Consider the following 21,134-nt stretch of genomic DNA (forward strand, 5'->3'; position numbering starts at 1 on the left):
TATAAAAATGCAAAATATTAGCCAAATATTAATAAAATATTAATAAAAATGATAAAAAGAGTTGAAGATTCCACAGAAATATTTCCTTGAATTTCTTTTTATATGGGTGCACAAATATCATAAAGAAGTAAGAAACTAAGATTAGTAACAAGGTAATGTAGTCTTAACCTCAAATCAGAATTTGTAATGAAAAAGTCTATGTATTAGATTTAAGTAGTATTAATAAACAGACATAAAATTTTACCCATTTCTAAGGTCATAGATGTGATATGTTGCTGTGTAAGAGTATCTCCAAAGCTGTCAAAAAGAAGAGAGGCAAAGATAAATTATGATTTTTAAAAAGCTTATATCAGTAATGCATAATCATAGATCATTCAATTCAAGGTTCAGAATTATAAAAAAGACTATTTTCACAAGACACTAGGAAGGACATGTTTCAATTCCCTATGAGTCTTCATTTAAATAATTTTACTATGGATTTTTGTGCTGTTTGTCCAAGTTCCAGAACTAATCTCAGCAACAATTCAATCCTCACTCCATAAAAACCACATCCAAAGACATTTCTTAATATAACAAACTTTTCTTTGACACACTCTGTCCTAAGAATTTTCCACTTATATTTTACCTTGATTGAAGTAAAACCACTGATTTCCATAGCCCAGAAGGATTGTCAAGCATCTGAGTAATTATCACGATGCCCATTAAAATTATATAAAAAGAATTTCATTCAACATATAGTTTTATTACAAAATGCTTGCCCCTCTTTAATAGAGTATGTTGTGTTTTTTTTTAAAAAAATGGAAACTGAAAAAATAAATAGGAGAGATATAGCTTATCTCCTTAAAAAAAAAAAAAACTACTCTTTTTCTCATATTTGTATTTTGGTTAGTGAATAATGCAATTATTATTTTGGATTTTGTTTCTTAAAAGGGCTTTCAAACTCTTGTCAAAGAAGCTCCAGCAGGTTGAAACATGTATTTATGATGATTGCTGGTACTAGGACCTGGTCTGTTGTAAATAATCAGCCGACTGAACAACTACTGAAGGTCAAGGTTGACTTTTCATTCCGAATATTAAGCAAGTTTTGCATCTCAAATAGGATATGAAAAATGACCGTTAAAACAAAAGATTCTTGATCAAAAGTAATTATTAGATGTTTAATTTGATAGTAAGTTCTTTTGCTATTTTGCAAAAAAAAAAATCATCTTGAAGATGTATAAATAGAAAGAATAAGATGATTAACTTCCCCAACTTAATTCAGGAGGGGGAAATTAAATAAGGGTAAATGGTCTGGTTTGGTGGGATTTTTCTACAGTACACTTTCCAAGACAGATTTAAACTGGTCTGCCACTGACTGTATATCATCTTGCTTGAGTGAGTTAAATAAGCTACATCTTGATTTTCCCATGTTCACTAATAACAAACTTTATGAGGTTAAAATGTAAGAATTAACTAATAATTTATAATATTAAAATAGCTCTTGAAATACGAGAATGAGTCTCCCTTTTCTGATATCGGTGCCCCCCAAACAAAGTTTTTTTCCCCAGAGGAAAGCAGTCTCTACTGCTTGATGATAGCCAGACAAGTATGCTCAATTCTAAATTATTTGTATATGTTTCAGTTATGCTTTTTGGGCTCATCTAGAACCCACATTAACTTCTTGACTCTTTAGACATAAAGATAGACTCTTGCTTCCTCATACACTTATAGGCCAAACTGTGGGTTGGTAGGGGATATAATCAGATATACCCAAATTAAATAATCAATACCTTTGAATAATCACTTTCCAGATATGCAAATTGCCGATCAGGTGATAAGCCATAATTTGAAGCATTCACACTTTTCTGAAATTATAAAGAAGTTGATTAGAATGTAGAAAAATATAGCCAAACCATGTTAATTTGTCATTCTAAAAGAATAGCGTATCATTGTAATACTCCTACATACATATACCTTCAATGCAATTTAAAAATGTTTAGGTAGTATCTACTGTACATAAAGAAATTTACTAGACACTATGGGTGTCTAGACACCACGAGAAAAAAGATATACTTTGTGATTTCAAGAAGCTTATACTGTTAAACTTTTAAATAAGTAACATATTACAAAGTGGTTCTATAAAAAGGATATAAATATAGAATGACAAAAACATTAAGGAAGAAGTGATTGAATCCAAATGAGAGTATCATTGCTTGCGCAAAGGAGGAGAGTGTCATCTGAGCATGGCTTTAAGATTAGTGGGCTCCTGAGGGCAGAGAAAGGAGGAGGATTGAGAGTCCAGGAGAACAGAGTAGCATGTGCCTATGTATCATCGCTTCCATGGATTGAGCATTTATGCGATGTTAGGCAGTGCCCTAAGCACTTTCAAATGCTACTTCATTTGATTCTTACATGAATTTTAAAGAGGTATTATTATTCCTACTTTTCAGAAGAAACTAAGGCATAGCGAGGTTGGTGTAGTGTGGAACCTCGGCCAAGTTTCCGTAACTAGTAAGTGACAGAGCTAGGACTTGAACCTCAGTTTACCTGACTGAATTCTTAATTTTTATCTCATACTATACTATTTCTACAGAGGAAGAAAGATGTTAGGTGATTTACAGGAGGCAAGGGCAGTAGTCTAGTGCGACTAGAAGAGAGGATTAAAGGAAAACTGCAGTGGGGGTGGAGCTGAGAAGGCAGGCTGGGTCCAGATCCCTTGCTAAGTGTTTGGACTGTTTCTTGGTCAGTGAAGAGCTGGCAAAGTTTTCTGAGGAGGAAGGGGATGTTGGATACATACCATGGTGGTATTACTCAAAATGATATATGATTCTCCTGTTTCAATATTATAAAATACTATATTATTATCTGTAGATTGATGAAGATATTCTTGTCCTTTAAACAAGAAGGAAAAACAAAAACAACTTGAAATAACCTCCCTTAACAGGAAACACATATATAACAGAGAGAAACATCTCTCATTTCACAGACTTACTTTGTTTTTCCTCTCTGTCCAGTACATATTGCTTTGCCATGTTTAAAACAGTAAGTTGGTGGAAGGAAGGAAGGATACTTTTTTCTACTTTCCACTAAAATGCCATTTTTGCTAGTAGCAACCTTATTCTAACTAGTACAAGGTGCTTAGGAATAAAATTGGGTTTTCACTGTTATAAAAGGATAAATTAGTTTTAAATGGTATGTTTCTTTGCAATAAAAATATACATTTCTTTTGGGTTGTGTTCAATTTAATTTAAAACTTATTTTATGTGCATTTTATTTTCTAAAGAGAAAAATGAAAATATTCAATTTTGTTTACTGGAAATTTAGATGTCAACTATAATGTCATAAACGATTTAGTTGACTTTACCATTTATTTGATTAGACTTATATGACAACATCCTTTCAAAAGCCGTATGCAAATATCAATTTTATGGCCCTTAAATAATTTGTTGTTAGGGTGGGATTTGTCTATTTCTTTCATTATCCAGATTAATGATGGATTTCTTTTTTGGTAAAAGTCTTATTACCTCTCCTAAATAGGTATTTATCTCTCATTCTGAATACCTGTACCATATGCTCGGAGTATTCTAACAACACATTTTCAACTTTTACTTTTCTGATAAACTCCTATTGGTCCCTTTACTACTGGGAAAATCCAGTCTAAATGGTTCTGTCAAAAATGCTTTTCTGACCACTTGACTTATCTAAATAATTGCTCTTTTTTCCATTTCAACTGATTCAGCTTCTGTCAACACAGAGATGTGTTGGCACTAAAAGCAAAAGCAAAATAAAACATACATTTTAAAACCCAAAGGTAAAAAAAATAAATAAATAATTTACCTACCTGAAACCCAATTTGGAAAAAATGTTTTATAGAAAAATGTTCCATTTAAAATATCTTTCAGTGTGAGTGCTCTTGCTGTATTTTCATCAGAGTTATGAACTTTGGGGGAAGAGGAAACAAATTATTACTAAAAAGAATAACTCAAATAAATACTAAGCCCCTCTCTCATCTGTTCTTTGTCATATAATGAAAAGATCTGCCATTTGTAAAACACTTGTTTAACTCCTGTTTCAATAGCTATAAGTATTACCTCCTTTTTTACAGACAGGTTAACTGAGGCTTAGAGAGGTAGTTAGATTGCCTGGGAGGGTGGGAAATCTTGAGTGAAGGGTGTAGAGAAGGGCCATGGCAGGGGCATATTCTTCAGGCAGTGAAGAATTGCCAGACATTTTAAAGAAGGACTATGAAATAAGGTTCCAACAACTCTAAGCCTTGCAAAGCTGGGATTGCAGACTATGTGGGTTTGACGAAATACCTAGCCTCTTAAGCATTTTATTGCATTTGCTCACATACACTTGGCTTGAATTTCCACTGATTTATCAATGATGTATTTTTTGCACCCCAGTTAGTCAGATGAGATCAGCCAGAATCCTTACCTTCAGATGTCACAAGAGAGGCATGAGTGAGTTAGTGAATTGCTTATCCTGACTAGGATTTTTATAAACAGAAAGTGGACCAGAAGAAAAGAAAACCACATCATCTAGACAAATAATCTTAGAAATTTCAAGAGTAGAGGTTTTCCATATGAAAGCTAACCTAATGTGGCTCATAAACCACAAGCAAATTTCACCTGTATGTAAATCCTCCAAAACAACTGTGTTTTTCAAACATGACTATTCTCAGAACATACTCATTATAGAGCCCTGAAACAGATATCCCAGATGGATAGTATGGCAACCAACTTCCAATCCTCCTTCATGTTCGTATTGCCATTCTCCATCCCTCCCACCTTACCCCTTCTCCAGGTCATCACTTACAGAACCAAAACTTAAAATAAATAAATAAATAAATAAATAAATAAATAAATAAATAAATAAATAAATAAAGTCCTATACCTTGAATAGCTTTTATGAATCTGGTATTTGTCATTGTGAAAATAAAACTGTTGAAGATGAGAGCATTATTTTCCTGCTAAACATTTCCATAGCTTTCCATGACTTTTAGGATAAAGACCAAAAATGTTAGTCTGGACTGTGTACCTTAGCTGGTCTGGATGGCCTATCTCTCCAGCCCCATCTTGCTCTTCTTTCATTACTTTTTAGACTCCAAATATGCTGTGCTTTCTGTTCCCCAAATATTCATTTCTTTCTCTCGGGATTGTGTATCTCTTTCTCTCTCCCTTCTTCTCCTAACTTCTATTCAGCCTTTAATATTCAATATAGGGGCCACTTACTCTGGGAAATCCTTCCTGACTCTCTGGTTTAGGTCTGGGTCCCTTGTTATTCATTGTCATAGACAATGTTCTTAAAGACCATTTGTCTTGGTTTGTACTCATGTATGTAGTTGAGTGATTATTTTATTAATATTTCTCCATCTCCCACCGTATTCTATAAAAGTCACTATAAGGCCAGAGACCACATCTAGTTTTTGCTCACCATCACTTCCCTAGTGCCTAGCACATAATAGGTGCATAACAAATACTTACTGAATAAATGAACACATGAAATGAAGGATGGTGGATGGATGGATAGATGGATGGATGGATGGATGGATGGATGGATGGATGGATGGAATTTGTGCCCTTTTCTTTACAGAATGGTTCTACTACTAATTTTCTATATGGCTTTGGTAAGTCAATCTCTGACACCACAACCTTTTCACCTATAATATAAAAAACTAGACTAGAAAATGCTGATAATACCTTCCAGGGTTATCACATTAAGTTTTGAAATTTGACACTCAGCATGTTCTATTAACCTTATAGTTACATAAATTGTACTGCCATGTGATAAGAGCCAATTGACCAACTGGATAATAGCATCGTCTGCTATTTTAACTGATTCACACTGAATGATGTATACTCCACACACTTGATTAAAAACATGAATTACTTTTTTAATTTACTAAAAATTATTCTGGTGGCTATAAGAACACAGGTGACTGGTGAATCCCTTTGCAACCAGACACACAAAATGCTTAATAACATTAGGTTATTCTATTTTTAAAAATGATCATCTTCTTATATTGTCTTAGAATCCTAAGTAAGGTTGTGCTTGCCATACATTTACTTATAATGAAAATTTTCTATTTAATTAAATAGTCTTGTGCAGAATTCATACCACTTATTTTATAATCCCCAACCAATGAATAAAATACCATTTTACTACAACAGCATTAGAATAATTGCAAAGTATTTTAATTCAATTTTATTTAACTCTCCTAAGAGCAAATTGCAACGGATTTCTAATGTAGTCAAGGGGGAATTCTAGTCAAGTGGAAATTGTTTTCTTTTTGAGATACATTTAATTTGTGTCTACACAGTCGTGAACATATAGATTTAAAATTTAGTGAATCCCTTTATTGCGAATACCCCCAAAAACTAGATATTTAAGAAAAATTGATATTAATTCAATAAATGAGTATAACCTTGGTGATTTCTCTCTTTTTTTTTCAGCGTAAATAATGCTTTGATTATGGCTAATGACTTGTATAATAGGTTTTCCTATTTAATCTTGCATATAATTTTCCTTACTTGCAATTATGCTTGACTGAGAAAGTCATAGCTAAAATTAATCTTCATTTTTATAGACTGTTAAGTGAGCTAATTCTAGTGAAGCAGTTAGCTCCATGGTTGACACATGACAAGCCATCAATACATGTCAGCTTTTGCGATTGTCATAGTTTATCAGTATTCTTCAAATAAATATTTTTGATCCATGATTCCCAAACTAATTTGACCAATAGGATGTTTGTTTTTTCCCAGTTCCACTGGGAAAAACAGTTTCAGATTAGGCTGTTAGCATATACAGTTAATGTTTACTTTTATCCTAATACAGTGAAACTTAGTTGTACTTGGAATATTTTGTTCATCGTATGGGTTTATAACTAAATATCACAATTATAATCATAAACACAGCACTAATATCATGTATATGGAAAAATAAAATTTACTGAAAAACAAGAGTCTCAAATTATTTTTTAAATTCCTACTCATTTTCCTTTTCATATCATTAATGATCATGCTGATCCTTATCAAATTTCTCAAAAAGATTTCAAGGATTAGTTATTTACTCTTTTAGAACCTTAGATTATACATAAAAGTTACAAGAGAGTATATTTCATATAACTTCCTAGTTATTCACTTATTTTCAATGTGTTCATAGTAGCTATAAATGCCAATAATATTTACAGAGAACTTAGCATATGTCACATTATGACTCAAAATATCTGTCTGGCAATTTTATCATGTATTAATTGTGCTACTAATTACTATGATGATAATAAGCCCCACCAGAACCTAAGAGGTAATGAGTCAATGTACAGAAAACATCCAGAGGAGCCAGCTGTATTTATGTGGAAATAAGGTTCATGCTCAGAATTGGGGTAGGTGTTTCTTCCTAACCTCATATGTGGTGCAGCCAGAGCTCAGAAAGTGTGCTTATGCTGAAGTCAGGCCGGGCTCAGAGTGATACCAAATCAGATGGGAAGAATTGCAATTAGGCATTCTTCTCTTTCTGCTGAAAATGACCACATGTTCATAAATGCAGTGGAGTGATGTGTGTGCTTTGAGATGTTGCATTTGGTCACATATTGACGGTTATAAAGTTTACTTAGAATTTCTAATCCAAGCTCTGCTTCGTTGTACATCTAGGAAGATTACAAACAGAATAATGTTTCACTACACTATCAGGCTCGACCCCTATATCAACCACCAGCAGAAATGACCTTCCATTTGGGCTCTGTGAAAACGCCATTGGCTTATTGCTATCTCAACACTTACCTCAATTTATCGAACGTGAACCTTTTTTGTCTCTATATTTATGTGAATTGTATAAGGCATAGGTCTTTATCCATGAGGGCAGAGTCTGTGATTTTTCTCACTATTATATGCCCAGCAGCTAAGACAGTGCTTGGCATATAGTGGGAGCATGATATATATTTATTGAATAAAAACAAACAAACACTAAATTAACCAGACAGATTTTATGTTAACTCATTTTCACTAATTTTTCCTGAAATATATGTCTGTCCTTACTCTCTGCCTTCTTGTTCATGTTATAAATTTCATGTGTACACTCTTCTACCTGGACATACCCTCAGTTAAATAAGTATCAGAATTTAGTCCTCGGAGTTACTTGGAGTGCTTATTTGAAAAACAGATTCCTAGTTGTTATCTCACAGAATCTCTGGGGATGAGGCCCTGGTAGTTTTCATTTTTACCAAGTCCTCCAGGTGATTCTTCTGCAAAAAATCCAAATTTAGTGATTTCACTGAATCTAGTTCCCTCCGCACTCTGTACTTATCGTTGGACTTGCTCCTTGCCTATAAACGCCAGGTAGGTGCGTGGGGCTGGCCTGCTAGCAACTCATACATCACGGGCAAAGACTCCCCACCATTAAGGTTTGATAACGGCCTTCATGAAATGATAATGGTCTCCTGTAATGTTTATGGCCCTATTTAGTCCTCTCCTTCATTCTTTTGAGGCTAGGTCCCAATAGATTCTTCTTTAAATACATTCCTTCCATTGATCCTTGAGGAATGAGAAAGGGCAAGGGGACTGATTCTGTCCCAGATTAGACTTAAGACTGCTGGGAAAGCATGGGAGGGGGGGGTGTCACTGTTTTCTAGTGTCTAGAATATGTGTGTGTGTGTGAATCAGTATAAAAATGCATCTCCCTGGCATCAATCACACTAAACAAGTTCCAGTCACCTGAAAAATATTCCACTAATGACTATTGAGTGAATACATACATTTCATGCCCCTTTCCAAATAATGTTTTAATATTGAAATACAATCTTTTGATTATTTTGAAAGTTTCATTTTCACATCTATAATTTTTAAACTCTAAAGAGTCGAGCAGAAGTAGAAATGAATTCAGAAAGCATATCTCTCTTCAGTATGTAATTGACACTTACTTGATTAACACTTAATTCTTGGTAGTACCCTTATATTCAATTTGGCTCGTTTTTAACACAGTTACTCATACACTACTTAAACAGTCTAATTAACTATACTTTAATTATTTGCATTTTCCACTTACTAAAGCAAAGCTGAAAATTATTTCAATTATGAATCTAAGAAATTACAATTCACAGAAACAACTCACAAGTAAGCAATGATTCACTATTCTAATTATTTCTTAAAACTTTGGGCTTATTCTTTATTAAGATTCTATTTCTATTTCTGCCATTTCATTTTCTAGTCCAGAAAAATTGGGAATACGTGTCAGAGCAGAAACATGTGGTGTTAGCTCTAATTGTCATCATAAACTAAATGAGAAAATAGGGTTTATTAAAGTGGGCACACAAATGGCTGGCGAATCCCTTTGTTCTCATTGTTGTAATTGATCCAGAACTAATGATTATGAGGCCACCCCCAAAAAAGCGACATGGGTTCCCAGGCAAACCGCGTTTGTCTTTCCATTGGCTCTGCAGAGATGCTGTGTATGAGGAGGCAGCATCTCCAGCCATTGCAGGTCATGTTTGTGTCTGGAGTGAGCACTCAGGGGCCAATATAGGACATATTAGGGTGTGGAATCTACCATTTACAAACTAATATTATATTTGGGCAAAGGCTGACAACTTTGAGAAAAATGGATCTGAAGTAACTTTAAATCAATAATAGGAAAAATTAGAATTTATCAAAATTTTATAAGCACTAAACACTCTATATGCGTGGTCCTGTTAAAGCCTCACAGGTACTCTCGAAGATAAGTACTATTATTAACTCTGTTTTACAGAGTAGAAAATGGAAATTATGGAGGTAAAGGAACTTGCCTAATACATAACAGAGCTGGAACTTAAACACAGCTCCATCTCATTTTAGAGGCTGGGCACTTTTTCACTATACTATGATTTAAAGTGAAAGCACATGCGTAATAAAACAATAAAAACAAAAAATAAGATCAAGAACCAAACAATGCACGAGGTGGATACGATGATTATACTTCAAAATAAAGGTCCACTCAGTCTCCTTTGCCAGCTCATCTTCCTCTAATCTCTACTTTAAATATCGGTGTTGCTTGGGGCCTGAGTAAGAGCGACTTTCTTTAGCCATCTCACTCTCCTGAGGTTTCTACTACATATCCTTAGGCTGATTCATCCCCACCACCACTGCCCTACCTGACCCGGACTGGATTTCTTCTCTGAATTCCAGACCTATATATTAAATTTCCTTCTTAACATCTGCACTTGCCTATCTCATAAGCATTTCAAAATCATTAAAGCTAAGAAGGAAAGAATCCATACTGAGCTTCCAGATTTCTCCAAGTCAGTTGCACTATCATCGATGAAGTTTCTCATTTCAAATACGTGAGAGTTATCCTTGACCTCCCTCTTCCCTAATTACCTTGGTTCAACACCTATGCCTGACAACTTTACCGCCAAAATTTCTTCCTACTCTGTTTTTCTCTATTTCTACTGCATCCCAAGGCCAATCCATTTCTCACGAGGTAGGCCACAATGGACACCTAATTTCTCCACCTGCAATTTCATTCCTCCTATTTCACTGTGGTTTTGATTTACATTTTCCTAATGACTAATGATGTTGAGTATCTTTTCATCTGCTTTTTGGTCATTTGTATATCTGCTTTTGGAAAATGTCTATCCTTTGTCCATTTTATATTGGGTTATCTGCCTTTTTATTATTTATTTGTTAGTGTTTTTTGTATATTCTGGATGCCAGTCTCTTACCAGGTATATCATATGTAAACATTATTTTTCCCATTTTGTGGGTAGTGTTTTCACTTTCTTGATGATATCCTTTGCCATCTGAAATTACTAAATTTCAATGAAATCCAATTTGTGTACTTTCTCTTTTGTTGCTTGTGCTTTTGGTCATATATAAGAAAACATTGCCTAAGTCAAGGATATGAAGATTTATTCCTGTGTTTTGTTTTAAGACTTTTCTAGTTTTAACTCTTACATTTAGGTCTCTGACCCATTGTGAGCTAAGTTTTATGCGTGGTGTGAAAAAGGGAGTCCAACCTCATTTTTTACATTGTGGATATCCAGTTCACCCAGCACCATTTGTTGAAAAAAATTCCCCATTAAATTATTATGGCTCTGTTGTTGAAAATCAATATACTATACATGTAGGGCTTTATTTCTGGACTCTCTATTCTATTTCATCACTCTATACTTAGGTCAGTACCATCCTGCCTTGATTATGTAAACTTTGTAGTAAGTTTTGAAATAAGGAAGTATGATTCCTCTTTGTTCTTTTTCAAGATAGCTATTCTGGGTCCCTTCCTTCATTTTCATATGAACCTTAGGATCAGCTTTTCAATTTCTGCAAAAAAGTCATCCAGGATTTGGATATGGATTGCCTTAAACCTGTAGATAAATTTAGGGAGTATTGCCATCTTTCTTTTTTTAGTGTTTCTTTTTTTTTAAAATTAAAGTTCATTGGGATGACAATTGTTAGTAAAGTTACATAGGTTTCAGAGGGTAAAAGGAATCAAATATATAGTGATAGAAGAAGTATTGCTATCTTAAAAATATTATTTTTTGATCTATAAACTTTGGATTTCTTTCCATATGTTTATACCTTCTGTTTGTATTGTTTATTATGAATGTATAGAATTCCAATTAATTTTTATATATTCATCTTGTATCCTGCAACTTTTCTGAACCTGTTTATTAGTTCTAATAGTTTTGTAGTGAACTTCTTAGAATTTCCTATGAATACAATCATGTCTTTTGCAAATAGTGATAGTTTTACTTCTTCCTTTCCAATCTGGATACTTTTTCTTTTCCTTACCTAAATGCCCTGGCTACCAAAACCAATAAAATATTGAACAGAAGTGGTGAGAGTACATATGTGGTCCTGTTCTTGATTTTAGGAAAAAGAACAGAATCTTTCACCAGTTTGATGCTAGCTGTGCATTTTTTGTAGATGCCTTTTATCAGACAGAGGAAATTCCTTCTATTTCTAGTCAGCTGAGTGTTTTAATAATTAAATTATGCTGGATTTTATTAAATAATTTTTCTATGTCTGTTGAGGTAATCATGTGGTTTTCTGTCCTTTTTTCTATTAATATGATTTATTAGGTTGGTGCAAAAGTAATTGCGGTTTTTGCAATTATTTTTAACCTTTTAAACCGCAATTACTTTTGCACCAACCTAATACTATAGTTATTAATTTTTGGATGTTAAACCAACCTTGTATTCTTGGGATAAATCCCCTTGGTTTTGGTGTATATTCCTTTTTTATGTATTGCTGGATTTGGTTTGCTAGTATTTTGTTGAGGATTTTTTCACCTATAATCACTAGAGATTTTTGGTCTGCAACTACTATTGGTCTATAACTTCTTTTCTTATAATTTCTTTGCATGTTTTTGGTATCACAGTAATACTGGCCTTATAATATGAGTTCAGAAGTGTTCTCTTCTCTTCTGTGTTTTGGAAGAATTTGTGAAAGATTGCTAATAATCTGTCTTTGATCTTTGTTAGAATTTACCAGTGAAGCCATCTGGGCCTGGGGTTTTCTTTGTGGGAAATTTTAAAATCACTAAATCAATCTCTTTAGTTGTTATAGTTCTATGCATGTTTTCTATTTACTCTTGAGTATATTTTGGTAGTTTATATATTGCTGGAAATGTGTCCATTTTATCTAAGTTATCTGATTTTTTGGCATAGTCTTTCTGTTTTATTCTTTCATAGAGTCCTGTCATACCAGTTTTTCTACCAAGCATAAAAATCATAATATTCATGGAAAAAATTTAATTTAGACACTAAGAAATCCTATTATTCTGTTATTAATAGAAATAAAGATTAATAAGAATTGTAAGTTAGTCTGTTTTACTACATAGTTTTGTTAGTTCACCAGGATACTGAAATGAACAAAAAGTTCTTTGTTCTACATATAGTAGGTCATAAAGTTGAAAACGGCTGATTAGTATTTGACTATCCTATGAAAATATCATCTCAATTTGTGCCTACTGTACTGTCTCTGGTTTTTAAAAACTTTTTGCTGGGATTCCACATCCCTGATTTGAGCTTTAGAACATGTTTTTCTCAAGGTGTATCTATGACTAGATATCCTTGTATAAGTTGTAACACAATTTGCTTTGGAAATCAGAAACAGGTAATCTCCTCTGCATTATGGGAATCATCCAAAGATTTGGATTATTTTCTAAATTGTTTAGAATTTGGCAAAACCCAAAGAAAGTTTGCCAAGATTCACCCCCTGTGATTTTAAAATCCAAGTGCACATTAGAGAAATATAATCTGCAAAGTTGATTTATTTACACTCAACTCAAAAGCTCTTTTATGTTCATGAACTTTCTAAATCTTTTCTTCAACCCTTTAGACTTCCCCATATTTCCTCCAAAAGAACAGTGAATGAATAAGCTTAAAACTCTTAAGATATTTGAGGGAGTCTGTTTCACAGTTCTAAATGTTTATACTGGGAAAATTTCAAGCCTTAAAAGCATAGAAACGTAGTCACATCTCCTTTGAAGATGATTTCATCTCACATATATCTTATCTCACAAAAAGTAGTTGTTGAGGTAATAGTAGTAGTAATAGTAACAATAATGATAATAATAACAAGAACAACAATGGATTTCTGCCTAAAATACAGACATTCTAAACGATATTTCTTCTTACAAAATATTGTTTTCTGTTCTATCTCAATTGTCTGTGATTTCACATAGCTTCTGAAATAAATCATATAACACGTTGCTTAGCTAAGTAAACAATCATTACAATTTATATGTTTGTGTGTATAATCATAAATACATATGTATATACATGTTCTCCTTTGTTACTTTTTTACATAATTTTCACCTCACAGCTATCAGTCCCCTTTTGTTTCCTTAAACTCCCCACTTTCCTGTTTCTAGGCCTTTGTACCTACTTTTCTGTCTGCATTGAGGATTTACCCCACAGCTTGCGATCTCCGTCCTTAAGTTCTCAGCTCAAATATCATCTTAGAGAAGCCTGCATGGATCACCCTTGTTATGGACTGAATTTTGCCCCATCAAAATTCATAGGTTGAAGCTCTAACCCTCAATGCAACTATATTTAGAGATATGCCTTTTCAGGAGGCAATTAAGTTTACATACTCTAAATGGTGGAGCACTGATCCAATATAAATGGTGTCCTTACAAGAAAAGGAAGAGACTTCAGGAGTGCACGTGCGCAGAGGTAAGGGTGTTTGAGGACAAGTCAAGAAGGCAGCCATCTATAAGCCAAGAAGGAAAGTCTCCAGAGAAACAAAACCTGCCTATACCTTGATCTTGATTTCCAGCCTCCAAAACTGTCAGAAAATAAATTTCTGTTGTTTAAGCCACACGGTCTGTGGTACTGTGTTATGGCAGTCCTAGATATCTAACACAACCCTCACTCCAGTTGTTCTCAACAGCACTTTTAAGAATTTGAAATATTCTGTTAATTTATTTATTTACTTGTTTATAATCAAACTATTCTTTCTTAATGGTAGAGACCTTGTCATTCATGCCCTAGACCAGTGGCTGATATTTGGCAGGTGATCGATAAATAATTGTCGGGCAAATAAACAAAGTGCTCAGAAGCCACACTGGATTGGACCTGGTGGATAATGGATAACCAGGGGATGCTAATCTCAGTGTTTTCATATTCAGTAGGGTGTTATTTTTAATCCCAAGAGGCATCTTATACTTTTTTCCAGTCCAAGGGTTAAAAATCCTATGTTTATAAAAGTCAGGAAGATATTGTAAATGAATATGGTATATTATACATAATAAAATAGAACGTTGTGGTGTCTAGCAAACTGGAGAAAGCATTGCCCACATAAAAATGACTGCTTCTCAGCTATAACCACGGGCCTGGTACTGCCAGATCTAATATTTAAAGGAAAGCCAAAAATCTAAATTTTTATGTGAAATCTTCTGATTTTTAAAAATTGGCAACTAATACAAATTTGTATAAAACACAGCAGGCTCAAAACAACAATAAAAGAAAAAGTGTTTAAAGACAGACAGGATTTCATGGATATCTGAGGCTAGACTAAGTGGTCCTTTCACTGAAAGTTACTGAAGGCATTGCCCAGGAGACCTTACAATTTCTCCACATTGCACACCCCCTCTCTTTTTCTTTCACTCTGCTTTCTTCTCCACTCCACCCCTCCCCCAACTTCCTTTATCTTGCCCCTTTGTTTCTACTTTTTTGCCCTTGCCTCAGAGCTGCTGATATCCTGTTTCAGTGCTGTGCACACAAAATTTTCTGAAAAATTGTTGTTTTTGATCCAAAGAGGTGGGGGATAGGAACAGGGATTATACCCAAGGATAAAGACCTCCTACTCTCAGAATTAAGAAGAACATAGTTGAAATTGAAATACACCACACAGAAGGCCTAGTTATAATCTTTGTGTATATTGTAGTATGTATTTGACGATGAGGAATACAATAAAATTCGAGCTATCATTTAGTAAGTAGCTACTGCATGTTAGAAACTGTAGAAAAATAACAGCTAATACTTATTGAGTGTTTCCTCATCACCATGTGAGGAACCCTACACTCAACAGACTTCAGGGAGAGGGCAGATGACTCCAACATTTTCCTTCACAAATGAATTTTACAACTTCAGGTCCAGGAATTCAGAAAGTATGAATCAAGAAACAAGACTATATAAAATTTATTTTTGAAATTCTGGAGCTTCCGTCACCTCTGTAAATCTCTTGAAACAAGGTCTGTGTGTTTGGGGTTGGCAAAAAATGAGAGGAAGGTCTAGAGCTTAATTTTCACTCTTAGCCTGGTTGCATCTTCACACAGGAAAAGTGGTGATGCTTGGGAAGAAGAGAAAAAGTGAATGGAGGCAGGAGATTAGAAAAGGAACCAGCTGAAGGGAAGTAGGCTGAGGCTAATGAGTATAGGCTGGGACTAAGGGGTAGAAACCCATATGTGTTTTCCATTTGGTGAAAATAAAAATGGCAAATTTTGAGTTTCAAAAAAAGGTGTCCCTTATTTGTATTATTATAGGAGTGATCTAAATGGATCTTTCTCATTTCACCACCACATTTTCATATTTGTTACTAAAATCCTGCCTAAGTCCTCAACAGCTCTTTTAAATCCTGAGGTTGGTGTTCCTGGGACCCTCTACCGCCATGGAAAAGCCCCTTTCTTTAATTTTTTCACTTAGACTTGGTGGGAAACGACATAAACCCTGACCCCCTACTGTGGTGATGGCCATGCTTCCATACTGGGTTCTCAGCCTGCCTTTCAGGGGTAATCTAGACTGCTGCACCTTTGTTACGTCAACAACTGGCTCAATGATGGGAAGGTAGGTAGTGGAACTTAATTCATTACGACATAAATACATGAATGAATGTTTCTTAGGGAAGATTGTTCCGCTGGCACACAAATCCCGGGCTAAGAAGAATACAAGGGCTTCTAAGGCAAATGTGAGGTAATGGGATTTCTAGGGAAAGGTAGCTAGAAGATTACTTGGCGTTGAATACTCTGTTCCTCCTCCTCCTTCCTCCTTCTCTTCTCCTGACTTGCTATCTTAGATCCTATTCTTACTAGGCACTGGGCAGATCTGAGAGAGAACTGGACCTGAAGCTCCAAACTGAAGATGATTGAGGAGTGGGATGAGAGAAGAAGGGAAGTCAGAAGGATGCACTTAACATCAGAGCTGTCTATACCATTGACTCCAAGGGAAGGGGGCTTCAACCCTGGTCCTGCCCAGGAAAGTAGGGGAGTGAATAGTCCCCTGTACAAGTCCTTTAAGTGACATTCCGAGTTCTTCCTTCAATTTAGAATAGAAAGAGAATGATATGGACAAAAAATATAGTTCTCAGCTTTATCATGATTTTTCTGTTTATGAATGAGTAACAAAATTTCACCTACAGTTTAACTGGATTACCTCTCTCCATCAGGAAATTACTTTGCTCTAGGAATTATGTTATTTGAAACAGAGAACTATGTTATAAATGGCATAAGATTTTTGTAAGATATGTACTTTATAACATGCATTTATGTGCCTGTTATACATGTCTAAACTTGGGAAGAAGGTCAGGATTGGGGTTATATATAATTACACAAATATCTATGCGTGCATGTACTTATGCACGTGTAGATATTTTTATAATTATAATTATTAGCTATTTGTGTAATTATACTTATTAGAAATTATGGCACTAATTCCAAAGTACAAAGAATCGATTCTTACTGGTGGACATGGAATAAGGCTCACCATAAAATCCATACAGTTTTTGTCCTTAGAACATTTATTTTTGAGGGAACAAAGTGTTAATTTCAAGTACTGGGGAATTTCTTTTTAAAATCAGGAGCTAATTTTGAATGGGTTCACATTCCACAAGTCAGTAGGACCTAATCTCTCACCTGACAATTGCTGGTATGAGGGAAATACGGCCCTCAAACCAATGAGGTGAGACACAGATCTGAAAACAAATTTAACTTAAAAAATATAAAAAATGGATGCACACAATATATCTTAACAGTCTCAGAACAATCGTGTGCTGGCAGAGAGCAGGAATAAGGACGGAAGATCAACACTGAACTTACAATAACATTGCCTTCATCTTATTGGTTAACCTCTTCATTTTGTAATTCTGGGAAAATCCCATGAGCATTTTGAGTTTTAAAAAATATTTTCTGTACTTTAATTTTTTAAAGCAACAAATCATTTAGGATTCACACATTCTTTAGCTAAAGGCTTGTCATTGATTTCTTTTATTGACAGTTAATTTTTTACCAAAGATATTTCCCACCTTAGCTATCATAAGCTTTTAATATTTGTTGATACAAACTTTTCCTCTTTCCCTAGATCCCAAGGCACAAGACCTGTTATTACTGTATTTCTTTTCTTGTTTAGAACTTGAGCTTTTCTTCATAATAGTTTCACAAAACCTGTTTCTCTAATATTACTGAATTACTTATAGATAAAGTCTTAATTTAAATTCCAACTAGCCCTATTATCAGTCCATAATATCTCCCAACTTTCAATAGCAGAAGATCAATGTTAATCTAAGCCCTTTATAAAAGAATCTATCACTAAACATAACATTTGCTTAATATTTTATCTTCTAATTTGAGTGTTCATTGCTACTGCATCTAGACAACAATTTCAGTTTTTCTATACAATTATTCTCAAGATCTCTATTCTAGACTGCCTGCCTAATTTTTTTTGAAATACTTGTAATAATAATAATAAAAAATATATAGGTTCTGTTTTAACTTTTCCCTTTTTATTCATTTTCACTTTTCATGAGGCAATCCAATAATGAAAAGTAATTTTAGTTAAAAATATTGTTTCTAATGGCCTGTCTAAACTTATAATTTAGCATATAGTATCTTGGGGAGATGTGGGGGTGATACAGAATAGTGCTTAGGTTTTTCTATTGCTGAAATAATACTGGAAATCACTTCCTACCCCTGCTTTGAATTCCTCACTATCTCTGGTTGCACACCAACATATCTGTGAGCTTATAAGTCTTCTTAGAAATAACAGAATTACTTTGGAAAATAAGCACTTAGGAAATGTTCAATCAGTTATGACCATGCGTTAGTGCATTTGCCAAGGCAGATAAAGAAAATTAGAGAAAAGTCTTACCTCTTGAAGGACGTAAAACAATACACATCACCAATAAAGCAAGCACAGCAGAGATGGCAACTCCAAATACAATTTTTAACCATGTCTACATAAAATAAAGAAAATTAGATATACACAATTTCTGCTAAGGAGTAGAAATGGCAAGATTTTCTTTACACTTAAATCCTATTTTTCCTCCCCCACAAAACTTTTGATTGTCTTCCACTGATCTGGCTCTAATTGCTGGAATTTTTCCAGTTCCGCAAGGACAAATGTTTCTACAATACATTTAGAACAATTTCCCAATCCTAACCCACTCCAGGAAGTATACACTTTAGTACAAATCCTCACCTTCTAAACAATAGAAAACTCTGATCGTACTCAATTCAGCGGGCCCTCATTCTTTAGCAACACCTGAAGTTGTGCATACTAACCTTCATTTTTCCAGATGTTTTTGAAAGTTAGCTAATTCTGACTTCAGAGTGTGGGTCACTGTATCTGTGAAAACCGTTGAAAGGAAGCAAGTCTGTCTTCGGAGTTGGAAGCTGAAGCTAGGACAAGGTTTTTTTCTTTCCACGGACTTTTCAGTCCCGTGCCAAATTTCAAAAGATTTCTGTAAAATTAGAAACAGATTTTGGGGGCGTTCTTGGTCTTGAAATGAACTGTGAGTGGCTCAAGGGAGGTTTTACAGCCTTCTCATCCTTGTAAACTCTACACCAACATCTGCTTACGTTGACGTACAGAAGTTTTTAACATATTTTTTTTTACAAGTTTAGTTTTAAGTTTCATTTTCTTAGAAATCACTCACGGATGACCTTGGCAATTTATTAAGTTTTGTATATCCTTTCTGTTTGCAACCAAAAGAAGAATTTAAAATAATACAAACTTCCAGGTGTGTACAGTATATATATACATAAATAACTTTTAGGAGAGGAGGAAAATTAAAGCTGCAAAAATTTTGTAAGGGAATACACCACATAACTGTAGTTTTTTTTCTTCCTCTGAGAGATTGTGAGGTACTGCAGACAGAAATGTTTCTCTTTCAGCACAATTTCTTTGTCCATATAGCACCATATGCACTTTCAGTAAATACAGAAGTTTAAAAATTCAACTGTCTAAACCCACGACTGCTTTACTTGAAAGAAATAAAATGCCATCTGGTGAAATTTAGTATGGGTTAGGTGTGTATGCACAGGCCAGAAAAATGGAAAGATCAGTAAGAATAATTTACCAGTAGTCCTTTGGAAGAATGGAAATGGTTTGCAAAAGTGATATTTTTGCTTTCGTTTTAGAATATCTTCTGAGAGAGAACATTTAGTAACTATAAAGCCTTTAAAATAAATACAAAAACATCTGAAAAGAGAAGGAAGTCTTATGTACAATTTCATTTTGGCTAAATTCATATAATTCCAAAGCAATTGGTCAACTTGACAGATCTGTAAAATGGTTGCCTGAATTTAAAAAAAAAAAAAAAGAAAAAGACAAAACAAAAAACCATACAGACAACAGTTTCTTAGAGTATTCTGGCTGGTTCAACGCAATTCACATGGATAGAGTCTGTGGCTCCACGTAAACACAGTTGTTAACCTACTGTATCTTTAGTTTTTCCACTAATACTTTCCTTCGTTTCAAGTTTATAACATTCTCAACCTGACTGAAACAAAGTTCATGGTGACCTTTCATGGACTGTTCATAAAAAGTAATGAGGAAACGTTATCGAAATCTGTTGTTGTTTGCTTTAGTCAACGAGTCTGGCTATCATGGGAAGCTTTCTCCAGCAAACAGCAGGACGGTGGCTTGTGAAATTCCTCTCAGACATTCTCCAGACAACCCTCCCTGAACTCCAGCCTTATGAAAATTCTGTTGAGGAAAATGAGTCATTAAACATTTACTGGCAGAGAGATGTAGTCACCCGCTCCTAGATGAGGCCCCCTCCTTTGCAGTTGATGGGGCCAGCTCTTTACAAACTGAAGCAATCATTAAGAGTAATGTCCAACTTATACACTTGCACGCATCTCCATGTGATTGTAAGATCCTCAAATCTAAGATAAAAGCCACCAGCGAGGTCCCAACTTAACTGCTCCCATGTGGGTCCCCTCAGATTAACTGCCCTCTTTGGGAAATTCAAACAGCGTGTTCTCAGAAGTTCTGTCTCAGCCTGCCAAAGCCTGCCAAAGCCCCACACACCAGAACTTTTTAGTGGGTTATTTCTAAGACTTTAAGCTCTTAAGAAAAACTGACTGTAATAAATGATTAGGGTGTAATTAAAATGGATACTATTTGCTTTAGCAATTAAAATTGCACTGACATGTGACTGGTTTGTGTACCACTTAGGATTGCAGCCACGTGTGGGTGTCCACAGTTAAATGAATATTTAACAGGTTCTACAGAGATATTGGGGTGCTTTAAGAGGGACAAATTTAAGTTGAAACTTTTAGTGAGGGAGAAAATTATAAATCTGAAACATGTTTATTTAGTTTTGTTTTGGGGTTTATTTGGGAGGTGATTCACACTACAACTTACTGGTTTGAACTGTTTTAAGAAAAATGAGACTGACTACAGAAATAAAGATTTCAAGAGTTTTTCTGTTTGATTTCATGGGTAAGTGATATATTGC

The 21,134-nt window shown here is 34.5% G+C and overlaps 1 protein-coding gene across 1 annotated transcript in view; it reads right to left on the reverse strand.

Moving 5' to 3' along the window:
• Positions 1 to 19,088, reverse strand: part of FAP (fibroblast activation protein alpha) — a 70,800-nt gene extending 51,712 nt beyond the window's left edge. Inside the window, exons 1-6 of the mRNA XM_019727297.3 lie at positions 18,952 to 19,088; positions 18,539 to 18,623; positions 3,821 to 3,919; positions 2,777 to 2,871; positions 1,770 to 1,844; positions 245 to 297 (exon numbers count right to left, since the gene is read on the reverse strand). Coding sequence (XP_019582856.1) covers positions 245 to 297; positions 1,770 to 1,844; positions 2,777 to 2,871; positions 3,821 to 3,919; positions 18,539 to 18,623; positions 18,952 to 18,957 — 413 coding nt within the window. The 5' untranslated portion in view covers positions 18,958 to 19,088. The remainder of the gene's footprint in view (positions 1 to 244; positions 298 to 1,769; positions 1,845 to 2,776; positions 2,872 to 3,820; positions 3,920 to 18,538; positions 18,624 to 18,951) is intronic.
• Positions 19,089 to 21,134: the final 2,046 nt, after the last annotated feature.

This window comes from Rhinolophus sinicus, chromosome 17, assembly GCF_057876585.1.
Source record: "Rhinolophus sinicus isolate RSI-liver-muscle chromosome 17, RSI-T2T, whole genome shotgun sequence".
NCBI classification, from domain to species: domain Eukaryota; kingdom Metazoa; phylum Chordata; class Mammalia; order Chiroptera; family Rhinolophidae; genus Rhinolophus; species Rhinolophus sinicus.